Source organism: Vespula vulgaris, chromosome 19, assembly GCF_905475345.1.
Source record: "Vespula vulgaris chromosome 19, iyVesVulg1.1, whole genome shotgun sequence".
Classification (NCBI taxonomy): Eukaryota; Metazoa; Arthropoda; class Insecta; order Hymenoptera; family Vespidae; genus Vespula; species Vespula vulgaris.
In genome coordinates, this window is record NC_066604.1 from 2,379,218 (window position 1) to 2,402,672 (window position 23,455).

Below are 23,455 nucleotides of genomic sequence, written 5' to 3' on the forward strand. Positions count from 1 at the left end.
TCCTTGTTCGTCGATCGATAGATCATCTTGCGGGATGTTCGAGAGAAACGATTTTATCGTCGATCTGATAACGTTCTGCCGTTCTCCCTAAGAGAGAGAAAGAGAGAGAAAGAGATTGGCAATCGTTGTAGGATCGGTGGATTGTCGGAACGGCTTCTTCTTCTTCTTCTCCTTTTTCTCTCTCCCTCTCTCTCTTCGTCGGCAGATAAAAGAAAGAGAGAAAAGAGTTGGAAATCACGACATTCCTCTGCTACTTGATATACGCCTTTAGCCCCGAGCCGGAGTCGCATTACGCGGTCAGCTGCAACGGCCGTTCAGCTACACCGACGCTGCTGCTGCTGCTGCTGCTGCCATCGTTCTCCCAGCTTCTTCTTCTTCTTCTTCTTCTTCTTCTTCCTCCTCCTCCTCTTCCTCCTTTTCTTCTTCTTCTTCTTCTTCCTCCTCCTCCTCCTTTTCTTCTTCTTCTTCTTCTACTACCTTCTCCTCCTCTTTTTCTTCTTCTTCATCTTTTTCTTCTTCCTCTTCATCATCTTCTTCTTCATCTTCTATTCTCTTGTTTTTATTTTCGACTCCTTCTTCTTCTTTTTCCTCTCTTTCTCAATCCCTTCTGTGTAGGTGGAATTAGTTGTCAGCAATTTCTTATCACGATTTTTAATCTATCGATTTCTTTTTTTACGGCAATTTTACAATGTAATAGTAAATTTATTTATTTATCATTAATAACTTTTATTTTCGTCCATCGATTTTTCCTAATGCTCTGGAAATTCTTTTATCTCGATTCTATGTCTTCTTCTACTTTTTCTAATACTATTTTATAATACTTTTCTTCTTTCACTTCTCCCATTCTTTATTAATCAATTATTGTATCGATCGTAAATACATTTGCGACTCTACTTTTATTTCGAATGAAATACTAAAATAAGAAAATAAGAAATCATTTTAAAACATTCGTATTCTCTTCCTTCCAACTTTCGGAGAAATGAGATAGGATAGGAAGCAATTAATGCAGGAACAATCAGAAATCAATATTATCAGAGAACATCGACTTCTCTTCCGGCAGATCCACGAGATGCTGCCGACCTGCAATGATTTACTTCGATCGATAATCTGATATGCAAATTATATTCGTACGATGGAGATCACTTACCTCTACCGCAGTTGAATTAAGCAGCTACCACACCGTATTTTGCTTAGATAATTCTTTTGAATTTTCCATTACAAGCTTATATACAATCACTTACATGTGTGTGTGTGTGTGTGTGTGTGTGTGTGTGTGTGTGTGTGTGTGTAGAGAGAGAGAGAGAGAGAAATTGTATCGAAATTTAAAAAGAAATATATACAAATTGTATAAAAAAGAAATTATTTTGAAGAAGTCGCCAAAAATTTGTCATACTATATAGAATAAAAAAGAATATACAAAAGAAATATTAATCGATGTTTTAATCTCATTTATAATCAGTTAAATATTAAATAAGAACATACACGATGTACACTTATTTATTATTCAATCAATCTTGAAACAGTTTAGACGTTAATAATATACGACGTGCGAATTCAATCATACTCTCGTTTCTCTTTGACGTATGGCAACAACTCTGTGCCAAAATGTTCAAGATAACCTGTGATTATGTTCTCATCTTACTGAGAACAGCTTCACCGCGGGCAGCTGTTTTCTATCAAATCGATAATTAATCATATGCACCGGTAATAACGTGTCACTGCCTGTGCAATCTACTGTACGCAACCTCTAATAACATTCTACCTATGCGTTTATTAGTTCATCTCTCTCTACTCAGTGTTTCTCAAATTTAATCTTATCTCATTTCATCTCACATATTCTTTTAATCAAAAGATCAAAAATAAATATACAAAGTAAAGGAAGAAAAAATATTCTTCCCTTTGTTTCACGATGCACTAATTCGTTTATTACTCCAGTCTTTTAATCTATCAACTATTTGAGAACTAATTTAAAACTAATCTACTATCACACGAATATTTCTCTCTGAAATATTCCTAACGTTAACAAAAAAAAATTATTATTCCAATAAATTTTTCATCCATTTCGATATATTTTCTCTCTTCCTTGATACAAAATTATGATAACTAGAAAAATTATTTAATTACCCGGTAATTATTACAAAAAAAAAATAAAATAAAATAAGAAAAAAAAAAGGGAATTTTATTTATTACAGATTGTGAACGATACTTAATTAGTCAGGATTTGCATGCGAAGGCGATTCAAAAGCGTGGAATGTCGATTTTCAAGAAGAATCTCATTAATCAACTTCGTTGTATATTCGTAGTACGTAGAAGACTTGTTGATAAAACGCGCCAAGTGAAAGAGAGGACCGTTGATTACGATTATCAATGCAGCTCTTATCCTTATTCGAGGTCTCGATCGATGGATCGTTCGGTCACGACGACTTTTGGTTAGTGATCGTTAAAAAGAAAAAAAAAACAAAACAAAAAAGATAAAAGAATATATTTACTCTACGTGAATGTATCAGAGACTAAAAGATTAGATCGAAAATTTCTAATGGCCATGAGAAAACGCGTGGAAATGACTCAATACGAACCTACAACCGTATCATAACAAAATAGACGTAAACGGGAAAAGATGGAGGAAGATTGAGAGAGATTGAGAGAGATAGAAAAAGATACAGAAAGATAGAGAAAGATTGAGAGAGAAAGAAAATGGCCCAGGGCAATTGAAGAGAAAGAGAGACCACCCAAGAGGCTATCTATCGTCGTCGGAGAGGATTCATCTCAAGATTCAAGACGAGCGCGTAATAGCTCTCTCTCTCTCTTTCTGATCTTCTCTTAACATAAACGCGATCCTAGATCGTCGTTCTCCACCGTGGAAACTCGTGCCGTGTCTTGGCCCTCGGGCTAGATCTCTCTCTCTTTTTCTCTCTCCCTCTGTTTCTCATTCTCTCTTACTTCTAAGATCGTACTTCGCTCTAGAAAGGAAGAGCGATTCTTCTAAACTCTTTCGCGTTCGAAACGACGTGAATTATGCTGATAAAATAACGAACAGGACGCGTAGATAATGTTAGGAATCTTGACAATGTTCTTCCGCGATACTTTCTATATTTCATTGTTCAAACGAGAACTATGCCCGAGATAATGATTACTACCTTTCTGTTTCTCAAAAATAACAAAAAATAACTGTTCATTTATTCATTTTTCATAGATAAATTTTCTTTTGTAAATTTTTTCATTCATCTTCATCAATTTTAACATTCAATAGATATCAGATTAATCGATCTGACTTAAGTACTTAATACGTATGTTCACAAAGAGATTTATCATAATCAGTATAAAAAAAAGGAAACAAAAAATGATTCACAAAAATTTAATTGTTTTTCTTTTGGAAACGATCGTCTATATTTTACCTATACGACAAAAGAAGTGAAAGAGAGAGAGAAAGAGAGTATCGCTTACACAGTGGTTAAAGTATATTACAGGGCTCCTCTCTCGATAGTAACATCTAAGTAGATCTTTTCGGGAGAGTGTAAGAATGTCTTGGATCCTCCTAATGGTGGTAAATTCGTGTTTTTAGAGCGGCGAGATGAAAAAGTATCTGCTCGATTCGATTTATAATTCGGAAGGAAGAAAATAAGGATATAGACAGTTAGAAGGGATAAAAGGATAAAGACGAGGTTTAGTGCGATTAGTGGCCACCGCTGGCGATAAAAAGAAAAACAAAAATAATAAAATCTCCAAAAAATCGTTCGATATCTTGATCGCTTCATTGCCATAAGCTGAAAAACGTTCTTCTCTTTTTTGTTCGATCATTGCAAAATTTTTTTCTTTGATCTATCACGAACCTTTCTTTCTTTAAAAAATGATCGATAATCGATTACATACATATATTTACTTTATACCGTCTTAATCGACGTTCTCGTTCTGACACCTGTAATGAAATTTTTTATTTTGTTTTTCTCTTTTTTCTTTTGAAAAAAAATCGTATCCATATTTCCGATCTTTCGTACGACAAGTGACAATTAATTTTGAAAATGTTTCAAGGAAAAGCGATGAATGATAGGTCTTCTAGTATATCCCTAGTCACTGTAGAATAAAGAGAGGAGATGATGAAAGGACCGATTATGGAAACTAAGTCCGCGGACTCCGCCTCTCGATTAATCGAGAATCGTAAGATCGGTCACGCCCAGCTTTGGTACGACCGGTATTTATGCGTTGTAAAAAAATGAATTTTTCATCTCGTTGAATCGATACGATGTGACGAGGAAAAACGAAAGGAGGAAAAAATCATCGATAAATAATACAATATTATTTCATCTCCTACATCAGTCGATTCGAATACTTGTAATACTCGAATAAAAAAAAAAATAAAATAAAAAAATAAAAAAGAGAAAATCTCGATTTTTCTAGCAAACGAAAGAAACCTAATCTCTTTGAGACATCTTATGTAAGTACACGTGAATTATCAGCCTAGTGTATCCTCTATGAATGGCTCTCTCAGAAAGAGAGAAAAAGAAAAATAGAGGATTATTACAGAGAACGCGCACAGAATATGGAACGAAGCGAGGTTTACTTAATGACCCTGATTTTCTTTTCATCTTGGTCTTTATTAGAGTTACCTACACACACACACACATATATAATATAAAATTAAAAGTAACAAATTAAAAATATAAATTGAAAGCAATAATAATTATAATAATAGACACTGACTAATCCGATGGCGGAAGTTAGAACAAGTTAAAACGTTAGATGTTTTTCTATTCTATTCGTCTAGATTCTATAAAACTGAACGTGCTCGTGTACGTTTCTATTCCGCATCACAAATATACACTATATATAGACAGATGGAGATGATACTCATCGTCGTCACGTAGGTACTACTCCACCTGTGTTGTATCATGAATACTCCATAAAAGCATCACCACAGGTCCTTCCTTTTTCGAAGGCCGACATTGTTCGCCACGAATGGATCCAAACCTCCCTCTCCTCTCTTCAACTTGTGATCTTTGATCTTTTCTTTCGATATAACTCGTCGTACAAACGGAATACGTAAAGAGTTTTTTGTGTGGGCGAACGAACGAGAAGGATTTTCAATAGTAAACAGGTGTCGTTATCTCATTGATCTTTTTTGATCTTATTAGCTTCATTAATGTCACTTTTTTTTCCATCTGATCGTATACAAAAAGATTCTACACATTATTTTTTAAATCTCATAATTAGATATAATTTATTCTACTGAACAAGAAAAAAAAAGCAAAAAAAAAAAGAAAACTTTATTTTTTATTCTTATTCCAAATCTAAACGCGTCATCGTAGCAACTAAGACAGGTCTTAGAGAGAAAACATAGTTTGTCGTGAGCAAACAGGCTACGGTGACATCGCCCTGAGCGACAACTCCTATGATGATCGCATACCTTTCTCTCTTTCTCTCTCTCTTATTCTAATCCTTTCTAATCCACCATAAAAATACCACACTTAAAAATATGAGAAAAGAATATTAGAAGTCTTTCGAAACTTTTCAAGGAATTTCAAGCAGAAAATTATCGGATTTATTATAATAAATGTGATTATTAGATAATAAATAATAATAGATCTTTTTATCGTCGTTGTAAAATAATAAAAGAGAAAAAAAGAAAAAGAAATCAGTGCTATAATCGATTCGTTCAACAAGCACACCACAGTGACACACAAGAGACCATTTAACGAGATACATATCTACTCCCATGCATTAAAACGTAAAAACGTGTTAGTATGTGCGTGTGTCAGGCATCTTGTAAAGATGTTCACAGACATACTAACATTAATGCAACGTACACTCGCACGTGCCATGCACCTGTCATTTCCCTTTACCATGGGTGATACAAAGCAGCCGCTCTTCTCGTTAATTGAATACAGAAAGTTAATGTGTATGTGTATTGTGCATGTGTGTCTGTCTATGCGTGTCTGCGAGCACGTTCGGTGGGTGTTTTATCGTGGGCCTCGAGCTTTATAGACTTATCACAGGTGGCCTCGTCTTGCTTCGACCTAATCTACGACGTTAGTACGACGTTAGCAAAAAGATAGAGCGGATTATTTTCTTTTTAATTCTGCCTTTTCCTTTTTTTTATTTATTTATTTGACGATTAGAGTTTAGGATTATAAATTTTCTATTACGTCAATACTACGAATTTTTTGTATGAACAAAAAAGTTATACTACTTGATCAATCGTATAAAAGATGAGAGAAATTATTCGTATGAAACTTTCATACGTAAATTTCATATAAAAAAAAAAAAATAATATTTTTTCAAAGCATCTTTTTCCACGATGAAGTTCCACGAATCGCAAAGAAAGCGAGGACCGATAACGCGAAGGAAGTAGAGAGTCTTATCGATGTGGGTCTCGATAACAGACTGCGAGCTGTTAGTTAGCACACGAGAAAACTTTGGCGTCTTCTCTCTCTTTATCTCTCCTCATTCTTTACAAATAATTATCAAAAAATAAAAACTATCTCTATTAAAACGAAATTTCTACAAATCTTTCGACAAAAGGATTTGAGAAAGAAGGCCAAAAAAATGGAAAAAGAAAAGGAAAAGAAGAAAAATCGATTCGATGAAATAAAAGAAATAAAACAAAAAGATACGAACAAAAAGGAAATAAGATCTTTCCTTCGAAATAATCAAAATTCGATCGTCCAAATCTCGAATGATTAAAGATCGGTACTCGAAAGATGAGAGGATCAAAACGAATGGACAGGAGCGAATCCTGTTGAAAAGCCGATATCCCTTAGGCTAGTCGAGTACAACACACCCACGTGTACGGCATAATAAACACGGGAGATTCGTCGTCGTATCGCTTCTCTCGCGGAACAAGGACGGATGCGAGTATCTCGCGGTGGGAGAAGGAGGAAGAAGGAAGGAACGACGGCAACTAAGAAGAAGAAGAAGAAGTAGAAGAAGTAGAGGAAGAAGAAAGACGACGACGACGACGACGACGACGACGACGACGACGATGAAGAAGAAGAAGAAGAGAAGAAGAGGAGAGAAGAGAGTACGAGAGAGGAGAAGGCAAAGGCGGCTAATGGTAATGGTAGCAAGGCAGTGTCTCTCGAGCCGCCGTCGAAGCCGGCTCGCATTCATCTCCGAGTGATCCACGTGCGATCGCAAAGATCGATCTATAGTCTTTCGTACGATGAGTAATTCGATATCGAGAGAATGACGAACATTTACTACCATTAAATCTTCTTAAAATTTATAATCGTTCGTTCCAGTGTTTTATCAAAGCCTTCAGAAACTCTTGTTACGTCTGATAAAAATAATAAATAAATTGTATCAATTCTCTAATCAAAATTTTTATATCGATTTAGATAAGTCTTCATAAAAAGAAAAAAAAATAATAAGAAAAGAAAAATAATAAAATAAAACAAATACTTCTGGCGAATGGATCTACTTTTCGCATGAAATCGGATCGGATCGGTGACCGACTTTCTCTGAAATCGATCGACGAGATCGAAGACCAAAGAAAAATTTTCAAAGAAAGAATTTAATCAAAAAAGAAAAAAAAGAAAATCGTACAAGTCAAAAATAAAAAAGAAACAATGAAGTGTCGCGATGAATAAAACGAATCAAAATCTTCTTTCAGATTTTCTACAATTCACACGATTTCAAGTGCTAAAGTAAAGTCCAACACGAGTGTCGAATTTGAACGAAACAGTGTAGTGAAAAAAAGGAGGACAATAATAAAAAATAAAATAAAAAATAAAAAAGGGTGACGGAAAGGGACGGAACGTCCATCTAGAAATTCCTGTCTCTTCGAAAGGAAGATGAGATCATTGTTAATAAAAAGTATACGAAGGAGGAGGAAGCAGGCAGTTGTTCTAACTATGGGGTAGAAGAAATGTACCCCGGAAGGTCGAGTTGGGCCCGGGGCGTTCTTGCCCTCGGTGCTGGGAGTTTACTTCTCCTGGCCCTTCAATGGAGGATCGATGAGATTCGTGCAGAGGAAGGGAATACTTCGACTTGGGACGTAGAAGAAAGAGATATAGAAAATGGCGACTTAGGAAATCGTGCGATCACTAGATCGACGATATCGACGACGATTACTACGAAGGAGAAGGAAGAAGAAGACGAAGAAATTTCTTTCGCGTATCAACGCTCGAATATTCGAATAAAAAGAGAAAATGAAAAGAAAATAAACGGGGAAGATCATCGGCGAAAAGACGACAAAGGATCGAGCTGGTTCTCGAGTACATTGGATCGATCGATCGATGATCAAGAGAAAGAAATACTTACTTCCGGTTTCTCTTCAACAAAAAAAAATAGCATTAACAAGAACAACATAGACGATGACGATGACGATGACGATGACGAAGAAGGTAATGACATTCTCTTTCCAACATCGTCGCCGATCGAGCAGAAAATCAAAGATGACATCGAAGAAAGCAACTTCCTTCTTCCTGACCAAGGAGTTTCTCTACCGATCGAACGATCTTTGCACTCGTCACGTGCCAACGAGAGAGAAGATCCGAGATTGGAAAGGAGTACGAAACATTTTACTGGAATGCAGAAGGACCGGATGCCTTTTTTTCATGAGAATCTCTCGAGATCGTTCGATGAACTCAAACGAAAGGACAATAAACATAAAAATATTAATACAAACGTGATATCCTCCAATTTTTCTAATGAAATATTTCCAAATAAATCGATTAATTTGATTAAAAATAAAAGCAAATCATTGATAGTTCGACTTTCTCACAGTTTTACTTTGGATCGTCGCAAAAGATATACGAATTATTATTCCCTACAATCAGCAATACCAATGGCTTACGTTCATATTCAACCGTCGTATCCGGTGGCACCGTCACCCCCACCCCCTAACCGGAAGTGCATACGTTGCATGGTCGTCTACAAGCCGTGTCCTTCGCCACCAAGACAACCACCGAGAATCGTCCTTCCGACTTACAAGTACCAAGAACCGGCCTCCAAGTGGCACGGTCTCAAGTATGGTGAGTTTGCTTCAACGTAAGAAAACATATAAAAAAAAGGGAAGAATTCTATAAAACAAAATTAATAAAACTAATAATAAATAAATAATACAATAAAACTCGAAGCTCGTTCAACGCGTTTAATACTCTACGATAATCATACATAAACTTCTAATCACAAGTACGATAATGAATTATCTAATATTTGATATCTATAAAGAAATTATCAAACTCGTTATATACAAGATTAATACACGAATTAATTCAAAATCGAATCGACATTGTTAAACGTTGTTAAAATTTGTAAACAATTGAACAGACGTATGAAACGATATTTCAAAGTTGCAATGTGGAAGAATTAAAGTTGCAAAGTAAAAAGAAAAAAAATACAAAACGAAACAAAGAAAAGAACGATGGCAGGAAAAAGAAAAAAATCACTACTCTTCCGTAAAATATGATAATGTCTGCGAGTACACGGAGTACACTTAGTGATATTTGCGTTACGTAGGCCGCGCCCGTGGCTCTTTGATCGGTACCGAGGTACCGCCAATCGTGAGTACGAAATTTGCATTGTTCCAAGAAGAAACTCGAATCAAAATGTAACTTCGTAATCACGCTTATTATTAAGAAAGGGAGAAGAAAAGAGAGAGAGAGAAAAAAGTGAAGAAAAAAGGAAAAGAACGGAAGCGAAACTCCAAGAACTAAGTTCGCCGATCAAAGGTCTGACCTTCGACCTCGATACGAAGAAAGAGAGAAAGAGAGAGAAGACGAGGATGGTTAGGATGTAGCTCATTAACTCGTACCAACGATACCCGCGGGATCGACTTGGATGCGCGAGAAAAAGCGAAGAAGCGATAAATTGCAATCAAGTAGAAGATGAAATCAGGCTCCTCTGAAAGATTTTTCTCGATCATTTGCATTTCGATCTCTTTGTTATCCAACTCATAAATCATACTTTAACAAAATTCAACGATATCGAGATGATATCTTTTATATCTACCTATCTAATTTATTTTCAAATTAAAACAAACAAAACGATTTGAATAAAAAAGAAATCTTTTTCCTCGATCGAACGAAATATATGTTTTAAAAATTCACATTCTCGTTTCGTGTGTATCTATTTTTCTAAGTTGTTACGTAAATAGCAGATAAGTGAATCACACATACGTGTTAATCTACGTACGCACACGATGAATTTTTCTCGACCTTGCGAGACTAGCCTACTTATTCTCGATCTCTCTAAAAACTCGAATCAATACGCGTGTTTATCGAAGAAAATCGTTCTTTCAAACTAGTAACAAAAAAGAAGCAGGAGGTATTTTTTTACGCGACTTATAATTATTCCTCTTAAAAAAGGAGAACAACAAAAAAAAGGAAAAAATAACGCGATGGTCTTTGTAAAAGATAGGAAAACGAAAACATCGAGATGACAAATCGATCTTGATGACTAACATCGATCATTGGAATCCGCAACGTAATTGCTCCGCGTACGCACCACGAGTTCGAGAATACTCTACTACTCTTTAGGTATACACATACACGAATACGTACACCAATACGCATGATTCGTAATCGTGCGTGGAAAATATTCGTTCAGGGTGGTCTCTCGACCTGGCTCTCGACGTTGAAAAAACGTCTCGGTGCGTGCCGTTTAATCGTTACCGTTCCCACCCAACGAGACACGTTCCCGTTTTCTCAGCTTATCTTCTACGAGAGACTTGAGTGAACTCATACAATGACTTCATAGTGTTACTTTCTTTTTAATGAATATAATATATATACATAAAACGTATGTTATACCTATGAGAGCATTGATATCAAATGAATTACAATAGGAGTCTACTTTACTGACCTCATTCACGAGTAAAAAAGAAAAAAAAATACGTACTATTACGTACGTTTATAGTTCATTGATAATATCTCTCATAAATGATCATTCATTCTAATTCCGGATTTTCTGGGAACTTTATCGGATAGGATTCTTTTAAGATTGGTTCGTCGACCGATTGTTTCATTCAACGAAATGTTAAATGATGATTTTCTAAGACCGAGAATACATTAGGCTAGAACGATAAGATTTCCGTAATTTATAAAGTATACTCTCTCTCTCTCTCTCTCTTTCTCTCTTTCGACATATAGTACGACCATGCCTTCTATTTACTCCTATTTCACGCTGTAACTCATCGCTCAGTTTACTCAAACGCATACACAAGGAAAGGAATCTAAAGAAGCCTTTTCTCTCGTGTATCTCTCCCTTTCCTCCGAGCCAAAGATATAAGTCTTTCTTTCTCTCTCTCTCTCTTTCTTTCTTAGCATACGTTTTATATCTTCTCGCGGAATCTCGTTCCCTTCCACGTCTATAAACTTTCAAGCAGCCACGGACTCTGGCTTGTCAGCTTGTCGAATTACGAAGGGAGGAAGTTAAGTTTCTTCGAAGTACGACGATCGAGTACGTATATACATATACAATCCCTTCGAAAGGAATATTCGAAAAGAAAAAAGAAAAGATAAAAAATAAAGAACAAGAAAAAATTAAAAAATAAAAAATAGAAAGAAAATATAAAAAAATAAAAATAAGATAATTAAAGGTCGGTAAGCACTTCATTATCTCATACCTATTTATTATCTTCTCTGAACGTAGCTATGATCGAAGATAAAGATCGTGATTTACAAGCATCGTGTATAATTTATAATCCAAGAACAAGAACAATGTAAGAAAAAGAAAAAGAGAGAGAGAGAGAGAAAGAAAAAGAGAGAAGAAGAGAAATAAGAAACGAGATATTATTCGACTATAACTCATAATTAAACGTCTGTTAAATACAATCAACGGTATTGTCCAATCTATCAAAGATAAAGAACTAACTAGATATTAGCGAAAGATATAAATATAGAGATATAGAGAGATGGGAAGATAGAGAGATAGAAAGAAGAATAGATCGACGAAAGATCTTCGATCGGTCACGAACGACTAAGAGAGAGAGAACAAAAATAGCATTGCCGAACGACGAGCGATGTGTCGCGACACGTCGTGAAGGAACGTCGAGAAGAACAAAAAGTATTCAACGAATAAGAAAAACAAAACGAAAACAAAAAAGATAAAAAAGATAAAAAAGAAGGAGAATAAAAGGTGGTCTAGAAGGGCGCATCGTATGTAGCTTCCTGCACGAAACTTGCGTACAAGGGCGTAAGAAAAAAACAGAAAAAGAAAAAGAAAAGAAAAAGAAAAAGAAAAAGAAAAAATAAAGAAGCAGTATAGGGATGCTGGATGTTTCGCGTCCGTTTCGTTCCTTCTTCTTCTTCTTCTTCCTCCTATTCTCTTCTTCTTCTTCTTCCTACTCTTTTCTTCTTCTTCTTCGTCTTCTTACCTTCGTAGCTCGGCACGCTCATCCTGTACAATGCATTGGGATGCACCGAGCCAGCCAACGGCGATGCAACACTTCGTCGCGGTTGCTTTGAAACTACTCTCTCTCTCTCCCTCTCTGTATCTATCTCTTTTTACTTCACTGGTAGGTAGAGAAGCAATCTATCTCTCTCTTTCTCCATCGGATTCTCTCGCACGCGAGCACGCACGATTTCTTTCTTCCTTGTCTCCCTTCACTCCCCTCACCATTCTTTCTCTCTCTCTTTCTCTCTTATCGCGTTAGTAGCATCGTCATCTCGTGCTATCTCTTCACAGTGTCCGGTTCAACGTTGAAGGAGGCAAACTTCCTTCCTGCCTACGATTCTCGCTAAGATTTTCTTTCTTTCTTTCTTCCTTTTTTTTCTCTCTCTCTTTCTTTCTTCCTATTGCTTTTTTTTTATTTTATAAGATAATTGCCTATCTGATCGAGTTATCGAGAGTGCCAATTAATGAATTACACGTGACTTCGTTCTATTTTCTTGTGTTTTTTCGTTGGTCTGTTCGTTTGGTTTCTATTTTAAAGCCCCGCATAAATTGTATAAAGTATACACATCTGCATTTTGTTTATTATCCAACACGCATCTGAATTAGAGACTTTATTCTTTTTTTATCTTACTCCTTACACCTGCTATCGAATAATAATAACACGTGTGTTTGTGCTCGCGATCCGATCGAAAGATACGTAAGTACATAGAAACGAAACGTAACCCGTGATCACGCTGTTACGTGCACGTCGGTATGTAACTAAGCTATGAAACAATTATCTTTCTAACGAAACTGAAACAGAAAAATATCTAAGATAACATTATATCGGAATCTTTGGTATTTCTGGTTAAAATTAAAACGAATTGACTACTTCTTTGTTTCTTTACAAAAAGATTAGAAAAGACGAAATTACCCGAATGAATACAAAATGAATACGAATTAATTGCCTTATCTATATCGACTTCTCCCTTTTCTAATTTTAGAAAGATCTAGAATTAGATTTATAAATAAAAGAACAACTCAAATTTCTTCCCACAAATTAAAACAAAAAAGTTTACAATTTTGTCAACATCTAATGATATCCAAATGATCTCTCTCCGATAAAAAGAAAATCTGCATTTCTAACAAAGACAACGAAGAAAAGAGAATTGGAAGGATCATTGATATTGAGGTAGAGAAGGGTTGTAAAACACGTGGGTGCGGTCAGATGGGAACCTCGTATGACTGGGCCAGTAGCAAGGAGTAATAGCGGTATCCCTTTAGCTGCACCTTGCGGTTTCGCGAATTCTTTCCCTACCAATTCCTGGTAACTCGATACCTGGAAACGATTTCACGTGTCGAATTACCACGTTTACACGGCCGAGCATTCTCTCGTCGATCGCCCATCTCTTTCTCTCTCTCTCTCTTTCTCTGTATCTTTCTATCTCTTTATCTCTATCTCTCACCTTTCATCTATTCATCCACCGATCATCTATACAACGATCTATACATATGCACTAACGAAAAGGTGGGTGGTGTTAGTGTAATAAAGCCTCGAACTCTTTGCATGCACCCAATCGTGCGTATTATATACTACATACGTTATGTCCTACATTTTTAAACATTTTTCTGCGGTCTCACGTCATTTTACTATCACGATATCGGTCATAGTTAAAATAGAAAGCGTAGAACACACTTCCTTCTGTGTTCTCCATCTTTTTATATCTTTCTCTCTCTTCTTTCTTCTCTTTCTCTCTTTCTATTTTTCTCTTTCTCTCTGTTTGATGATAATAAAAAAGGCAGAAAGGAAGAAAATATGATATAGGAAATAAAACGTTATTTATCTATTCTTATCTATGATATAAAATATAAAACGAAAATTCATATAATACAACATAATTCTCTATGTTTTTCAATCATGAAAAGGGATCGAATGTTTGCATTCAAATATTCTTTTTATCGAACGAACATATTATCCATGCTCGATTCATTCGCTCTCCAAAAGAGTTATGAGAACTCGAGTGAGTAGTCTGGATCGAGGATTATGTGATAAATAGATAGAGAGAGAAAGAGAGAGAGGATCTTGGATATAAATAAAAAATGAGAAGGATAAGAGAGCTGCCTCAGCAACGTCACGCTCGAGTTAGACGAGTGGATCTAGAATATCGAGAGCTCGAAGCTCGAGCTCATTAACGTGTTCAAAAGGGAGACCTTGGCTTTCTCGCACCTCAAAGATTTCTTTTTTATCTTTCATCTCTCTCTTAAAAAAGAAAAAAAAAGAAAATAAAAAGAACAATTCTCAAAGTCATTCGACATTATTAATATGTATATAATAACGTATATAATATATATATGTATATAAATATAATATATATTTCTCGCATTTAATAAATCTTGTATTATATATATATATATATATATATATATATATATATATATATATATAAGATATAGTTAATCGAATCTCATTCGTAATTTTTCCAAACAACAAATATTTTCTATATCACCAGTTCGACGAGAATAAGGGGGAGAGAGAGAGAGAGAAAGAGAGATGTTCACCACGATCGCGACAAGCGCGGTTTACCACGATGCATTAGCCGCTTGTCATTCTGACGTATCAATTAAAATAGCGTTTCACAGATAGAACATCTTATTAATATTATCACGCTGCTACGACGGCTTCGGACCTGAGTGTCACGGATAGCTAACTCGTACGCGTTATTATCTAAATCGCTGGTAAACGAACGTCCACGTTTATTACGATCTACGTGAGATACACAAGATGATTTAAAAAGGAAAAAAGAATCTAATATAAAAAAATTCATGATCTTGATCAACTACTATATATATATATATATATAGGTTTACGTATATATAATTTATATAATCAATTTTAAAGCTGACACTCTCGACTCGGCTTTAAAAAAAAAAAACAATAAAGAAAATGCACAAACAAAATTGTACATTCGACTCCAATATGAGAAAAGGGACACTCGATAAAGAGTAACTCTATCTTTTACATACAAATGATCAACGAAACGTTTTAAGCTGCTTCGTGATATCTCGTAATGTATCAAGTTACTTCGCGAAACGCTAAAAGAGCGATTTCGTGCTAACCAATCGATTCTAGAAATTACCTTCATTTTACAACTCTTTATATATATAAAGAAAAAAAAACAGAAAAGAGGAAACAAAAAGAAATAGATAAACAGATGTTATCGACTTAACCGAATGAAAACTTAAGTACTAACTAACATTAGAGAATAAGTAAAAAAAGAAGAAAAAATAGAAAATGAACAAGCCTTCAAATGAAATTATTAGTTTTCCCGGAAGAGAATGAATGAGATCGACGATCAACGATCGATTTTAATTTTTTCTTAAGCTTTTTAACGATAACGATAATGAAGATAATCGACGTTACAAGGTTCGATCAACGATCCAGTATGATCATTATAACGCGTCCTTATTAACGTTTCTCGGAAAATGTCGATAAAACGAGAAAGCTGATTTATATTAAAGTAGTAATTTAAGGGGTGGTGTATACTACATCGATGAATTACAAACTCGATTACCGTGTCAAATTTGATGATAATAAATAAATTAAATGAGAGAAAGGAAAGTGTAAACGACAATAACGACAACAACAACAAAGAAAAAAGAAGATATTAACAATATGGATTGCTAATTAATCTACAATTCTTCTTTTATTCGTCTTAGGTACAAGTCGATAATTCTTTCAAGATAGATGGCTAACTCGAAAGTGACTTACGACAACGTTTTACAAGAGAGCTTCTCCTTTATGTTACGCCGAAACGGATACGTTTCTACATACCTACAAGTATCCCTTTCGCAGGTGACATGTGACAAGCTTTATTCGAGCTCTTCTATCCCACGATCCTTACATCCATGAGTTAAGAGTCTCCCGAAGTCTCCGTCTTCGTCTTCGTCTTCGTGTTTCCCTCCACGAATTGCGAACAAGATAGAAGAAGGAATCCGAGTAGAGAAAGAGAGAGAGAGAGATTAGCATGAGATATTTACGCTTTCACGAGAACAAAGTCTGTATTAACATTCGATCGTAATATCTACAAATTTTAGATCGTCCTTCAAAAATGCTTACTAGTAAAAAAAAAATGATAACAATTTTTTCAATGAATTCATTAAATTATTTTAAATTATAACATAAATAAAATTATTACAAATTGTAATAATATTACTATACTATTACATTTGTAAATTTTTTGGACAAGAAACGCGCTCCATTTTCTTTCTTTCTCTCTCTCTTCTCTCTCTAAGCTTCTAATTCCCATTGAACTCTTTGATCCAACGAGACAAAGAGTTCAATGAGATTTTAACGACTCGTTTGCGATACCTCGAGTCTGGATACGTGGGCGTAGGGCATGGGCGTTCAAGAGGAAGTCTTCCTCGACAGGGGTCCTCAACTCGTTTGTCAGAGTCGATCGTAAAATATGTTATACTTTTCCTTCCTTCTTTTCTTTTCTTTTCTTTTCTTCTCTTTTTCTTCTTCTTTTTTCTTTTTCTTTCTCTCACTGCGATGATCACACCGTTGTAGGATCGTTTCTCGAACACCTTCTTCAAGAATGACGAGTCCGACGAGCGAAAACGATTTACGAGCTGGCAAGCTCGTCGTCTCTGATAATTGAATTGGCACCATTAATCGCATGTTTCAACGCAATTCTCTTTTCTCCTTCCTTTTTCATTCTTATTTGCCAAGTCACGTAACGTTCTGTCGTGTTAAAAAAAAGAAAAAAAAGAAAGGTCGACGAACCGGAAGTTTTCCTGCTTGAAAAATAACTTGACGAATATTCGACGAATTTGATAAAAATATGGTTTCAAATAGCTCCTGTCTATATAACTCTACACGTAATTATTTTTCTCGTACGTGATGGTGAGAATATAAAAAAGAATTTATCGACAGACGAAACGCAATCTGGTTTCGTTTTGCCATCGAGACCAGCAAACATTTTCTTTCGTTTTCTTTTCTTTTCTTTTCTTTTTCTTTTTCTTTTTCTTTTTCTTCCTTTTCTTTTTTTCTTCCTCGCAAACGTCAGTCGACCACTCGAGTATCGAAAAATAAATTTGCCGTTGCCGGAGGGATCAGTACCAGGCGCCAGGGAGTACTTGACTACTCGAAATAGAAGAATTCATGATAGAGAAGAGAAATCCGTAAATAAAATAAACGATTACATACGAAGAAGATTCTATGAATCTGCCAACTTGAAACAGACCATGGTCTTGTTTTATAAGCTATTAATTTACAGGAACCCATTAAGATGCGAACATTGAAATTTTCCATCAAAATAATTTCTAAAACATTCGCAATCGAAATAAATAAAAACTGATCTAAATAATTATTTCTATCCAAACACTTACAGTTAACGAAAGAAACATAATTTAAGAAAAAAAAAATAGGAAAAAAGAACTAAATGATTTCTTCTATTTTCTATAGTTCATCAGATAATTTGGTAACGAGAACGGTGTGTAATGATCGCTAACAGGTGATAATGATGATCGATGAAGGCGAACGACCGAGAGACTCATTTCCATGCCGACTTCATCGAAACTCGTCAAGTGAGACGTATGTTTCTTAGTATTTCAAAATGAATTTCCACTAAGAGATATATATCGAAGCTTCAGGCAATTTGAATACCTTCTCTCACATGTTTTGTCGATAGCAAATTTTTTCTTTCCCTCTCTTTCTCTCTCTTTCTATACGTATAAATTTATATAATAAATATAAAAGATTTAACACATCAAATAAAATGAACAGAATTTTTTTGAGATTTCTTAAAAAGAATTTGTTCTAATCTAGATCATAAAACTTCTGATTTAAATACATACTTGTACTACATATCACGTGAGAATAAAACGTTCCTTACAATCTACAAGTAAGAGAAAAATGAAGGTGCGTGAATGCTTGTAGAAGGTAAACGAGCTCGATTAGTGGGTGTATGAGAAAGTGAGAGGGACTGAGAAAACGAAGAAAGCATGAAAGAGATAGGGGGGAGAGAGAGAGAGAAAGGGTGGCGGTACGAAGTAACCGCTGAAATTGCCATGAAATTATCTGCCAGTTAACTACGAGAGATCTTTTTTACGAAACGATATAACCAGACGAGGTCGATATATATCGCCACGCAAATTGCGTCGAGCTTCTCGCGTTTCATCGCCGCTGTGTACGCCCACTCACTCATTCTCTCTCTCTCTCTCTCTCTCTCTATCTATCCTTCTCTCTCTCTTTCTCTGCTTGTACGCATAAACGTTTACGCAATATCACAAGTCCGTCTTTTTAATACGTAAGTAATGTCCGTTGGCTATAGTGTTCTCAAGAGTGCACGAACAAATTTCTAAAGATGAAAGGATCATTCATCGGATCATTCAAAAATCATTGATATTCGTATTCCATCAAAATCACGTTTACAAGATCTTATTCTTGATTTTCACAAAGTGCTTTTCACCATGCAATTTTATCTTTACGACCTTGTAAATTGTAAAAGACCGACAACATAAAGGATAAGTGATCTTTTCCATTAAAAACTTTCAGCGTTGACAAATAATGATAACGTCGACGTATATTATAAATGATTTTTATGAATTCTATATTTAAAAATATCATCTTAAAAAAATATTCAATATTTGGATAAATTTATTATTTAATCATTAGAAAGTAAAGCCAAAAGCACTAAAATAAACCAATAATTGAATATGAAAATTTTGATTCCATTTAGGCAGCCATTAGCTCGATAGTATTTGCGTTACATTGTTTTACAATAGTTATTTAATCGCAAATAATATCGATTGCCCGGGTCTCACCGCTTGGAGGTTGCTGCTACGGAGACCCACGAGCTATGACTCTACTTCTAATACTTTAAAGCCAATTATATAAAATCACATAATTATTGCATATGCATGATTATAATAATGATTATAATAATTTGGAAAAAATGCAAAATCAATCGCGAAACGAACCAAAAATTTTTTTCTAATCAATTAAGATTAGACTAAGATTTTATGAATTCGTTTAATATCGACCTACCTACCCGATACGCGAAGGAATAGAGTTCTTATATGTAACTCCATTCCCAAATTATGATGAACATTAAATCAGTCACCTGTCAACATAAAACATATAAACAAATTTATAATTAAACGAGTAACAATCAAAATAATATGAAGTCTTCTATGGAATATATCTTCAGTCACCTGTGAACATAAAATATCTAAGCCATTTTATAATTAAACAATAAGCAATCAAAATAATGTGATGTCTTCTTTATAATAGATCATCAGTCACCTGTAAACAAAAAATACCTAAGCCGTTTTATAATTAAACAATAAACAATAAAAATAATATGATGTCTTCTATATAACACATCATCAGTCACCTGTAAACATAAAATATCTAAACCATTTTATAATTAAACAATAAGCAATAAAAATAATATGATGTCTTCTATATAATATACCTTTAGTCATCTGTAAACATAAAAACATTTTATAATTAAACAATAATCAATCAAAATTAATCTGCACATTTTATATAATGAAATAACAACCTGCGGATATAAGAAATTTATAATGTTGATACTTTCTGAAAAGAGTATATATATATATATATTAAAAGCAATTATTAATTTAAATTCGCACTCATATACTTACTCACAAAATAACCAATGAAGGAAAACAATAATCAGCGAGGAAAATAATAACCAATGAAGAAAATAATAACCAACGAAGAATGAAGATTGAAGTAGAATCTTGCCAGTTTAGATGCCAGTTTAGAATTTCCTGAAACAGAAAGCACTGTGTATTTATTGATAATCGGATTAATTAATAATTTCTTCGATATCTCAACATTGTATCGTATTTTCTTGATATTCTTATTATATTTTACATATGCTTTAACTAGATCATCTGGAAAACCTGGAACAAAAATCAATTTTATATAATGAACTTATACTCTTTATTAATTTATTTTTATATCGTATATGATAGTATTACAAACCTTGAAATATTATTTTTGAGACTGACTGAATGTCCAGTGAAAAAGGGATATTTTTCCTTATATTCAACCTTGAAACTTTGAAATAGAACTGTCTGTAACAAAAAACTATATAAAAGGGCATGTGTGGAAAAATGAAACTGTATGTACAATCCATGGCCAAATATCTTAATTATTATATAATCTTAATTATTATTAATATTATATAAGTATTAAAGAAATCTATTTAAAAATTATAATTATATAAGTATTAAATAAATATAGTATACATTTGTAGCCACAGATTGTAATGCTGAAATATAAGAAAAAAATATTATAAGAAAAAAATATTACAATGAAGAATATTACAATGAAAAATATTACAATGAAAAATATTAAAAACATGAAAAATATAAAGATATGAAATATTAAAATAGCAAAAGAAATTAATACTCAATACATTGAATTCTCGATGCATTAGAAAATGTATTCTACTTTTAAACAGAAATTCGGAATTTATTATAGGTAACTTTTATATACAAATGTATAGAAAGAAGAAAAACTGTTTATTAAATTGATAACTTTTTTATAAAACAATTAAAAGTTAAATATTACTATTAAATCAAATTAAATATTGCATTTGAACAACAATTAAAAATATAAATGTTGCAAATTATTCAAGATATGTTATAGAAAAAGAAGAGTAGTGAATATTTCACTGTATTTAAGAATTATTTTAAATCGCGTTTAAAAGGAAAAGAGAAATATACTGCACCTTGTATCGTATTACAAAATGCATACACAATTTTATATATCCCTATAACCATATCCATAATGAGATCAGATTTATATTTAATCAATAGATTACATATATCTTATATCATTTCGTTTATACTAACACGAAGTATGTAGTTACACCAAGGGTCTCTGATGTATATTTTACATCATTTATATATAAAACACTTTCTTATTTATTAAATTATAAAAAGAATAGTTGTACATTTTCACAATTTCAGAATCAAGTATTTCGAATATCCACATGAAAAAATAATACGACATGAAATATTAAAGAAAAATAAGATTAAATATAGAAATATTAAATATATAAGATATAAAATAATTTAAATATATTCTTATATCTTATTCTTACAAATCTATTTTATTACTACTCTTATTACTGATTGCTTTAACAGATACGCCCTAATCTCACTAAGTCTTATAGATTTTTTTAATCAGAATAATTAGAATCTATATGTGATGATGGTTTATCATCACATCATATATGAGTCATTTAACGACTCGTGGTGTCAAAAAGAATTAGCTATATATAATATATAAATATATAATATATAAAAAATATATAATTATCCTGAAATAAAAATCTATATACTTCAGTGTGCAGGTGCATTCCTGAATGCAAACCTGTAACTATTCTGTTTTCATCCACACTCCTGAGTGTGGGACAGCCTTTTCATTCATTTCATTCATATACCAAGACTTATGCATTTTTATTCCAAAAAATTATTATATTTCTCTCACAGATATATAAACATTTGTTAATAATCTTTATATCATTCATTATATCTTAATATTTCTTATGAAACTTTTATGTATATATATATATATATATATAAAAAATACTCGCTCTTTCTCTCTCACTCACTCTCTCTCTCTCTATCTTTCTCATGTATATATTTATTAATTCTGTCATTTCATATTCACTTGTTGATAATTTTGGAATAAGAATGTATACCCTTGATATATTGTATGCACTCCTGAGTGCTAGGCTGTTATTTTTGTATCATAACGCTCGCTTAGCAAGATTTATACATTTCTAATCAGAATGATTCAAAATTTCTTTTCGTTCATTTGCACACTACTTAAATATAAATAAATGATTATATTAGGAGGAATATAAAATATTCTTAATTTATTATTAAGCAACTTTAAAGAAATACTTTGAGGTAGGAATACTTTACATACTTATTATATAATACTATCATATGTGCATTTTCATTCATGTATTTTTGATCATTCTGTTTGAGAAATACATATCCTTACTATAATATGTTCATCTGCATTCCTGAATGCAGGTATGTACTTACTGCGAACTTATTCTATATGCACTCCTGAGTGCAGGCAAGCCATTTCAATCGCTTCATTTATATACCAAGACTTATGCATTTTTATTCCAAAAAATAATCATATTTCTCTCAGAGATAAATGAACATATCTTTTTAATATTTCTTATGAAACTTTCGTATATATAATAAAAATACTCCCTCTTCTTTCGTACTCCTCTCTCACTCTCTCATATATGTATATCCTTATTAATTCTCTCATTTCATATTCACTTCTACATAATTTTGGAATAAAAATGTATACCCTTGACATATTTTAATATGCACTCCTGAGTGCTGGCTGCCATTATGTCGCTTCATTCATCTAGTAAGACTTATACATTTCTTATCCGCATGATTCAAATTTTCTTTTAATTCATTTGCACCATTTAAACATCATTTAATTATTATACATGGAATAAAATGAATTTCATTTATTATTAAACAAGTTTAATATTTAAAAAAAAATATATCACCAGAGATCAATGTATTTATATATTTCTTCATTAAGTAATCTTATTAGTGCATTCATTCATTCATCTTTGATCATTCCGAATGTGAAATGTATATCCTTACTATAATTTGTTCATTTGCATTTCTGAATGCAATCGTGTACTTACTGTGACTCTTTCATATGCACTCCTGAGTGCAGGCAAGCCATTTCTATCGTTTCATTTATATACCAAGACTAATGCATTTTTATTCCAAAAAATAATTATATTTCTTTCAGAAACATATAAACATATCTTTTCAATATTTCTTATGAAATTTTTGTATAGATGATAAAAATACTCCCTCTTCTCTTTCACACCTCTCTCTTTCTCTCTCTCTCATTTCATATTCATTTGTATATAATTTTGGAATAAAAATGTATACCCTTGACATATTTTAATATGCACTCCTGAGTGCTGGCTGCCATTATGTCACTTCATTCATCTAGTAAGACTTATACATTTCTTATCCGCATGATTCAAATTTTCTTCTAATTCATTTGCACCATTTAAATATCATTTAATTATTACATATC

The 23,455-nt window shown here is 33.3% G+C and overlaps 1 protein-coding gene and 1 long non-coding RNA gene across 8 annotated transcripts in view; one reads left to right on the top strand and one right to left on the bottom strand.

The window, feature by feature from the left end:
• The window catches only part of LOC127070792 (uncharacterized), a 58,479-nt gene extending 39,331 nt beyond the window's left edge, over positions 1-19,148 (bottom strand). For all 3 annotated transcript variants that reach the window (XR_007784696.1, XR_007784695.1, XR_007784697.1), the window contains exon 1: positions 16,145-19,148. This is a non-coding gene — a long non-coding RNA (uncharacterized LOC127070792). The remainder of the gene's footprint in view (positions 1-16,144) is intronic.
• LOC127070769 (laminin subunit alpha-1) overlaps positions 1-23,455 on the top strand; it is a 119,224-nt gene that overhangs the window by 72,463 nt on the left and 23,306 nt on the right. The window contains exons 1-2 of one of the 5 annotated variants that reach the window (XM_051009182.1): positions 6,236-7,048; positions 7,607-8,969. The exons of 3 other annotated variants lie outside the window; for them this stretch is intronic. In XM_051009182.1, coding sequence (XP_050865139.1) covers positions 7,862-8,969 — 1,108 coding nt within the window. In that variant the 5' untranslated portion in view covers positions 6,236-7,048; positions 7,607-7,861. One more of the 5 variants, XM_051009181.1, reaches the window with a different exon arrangement.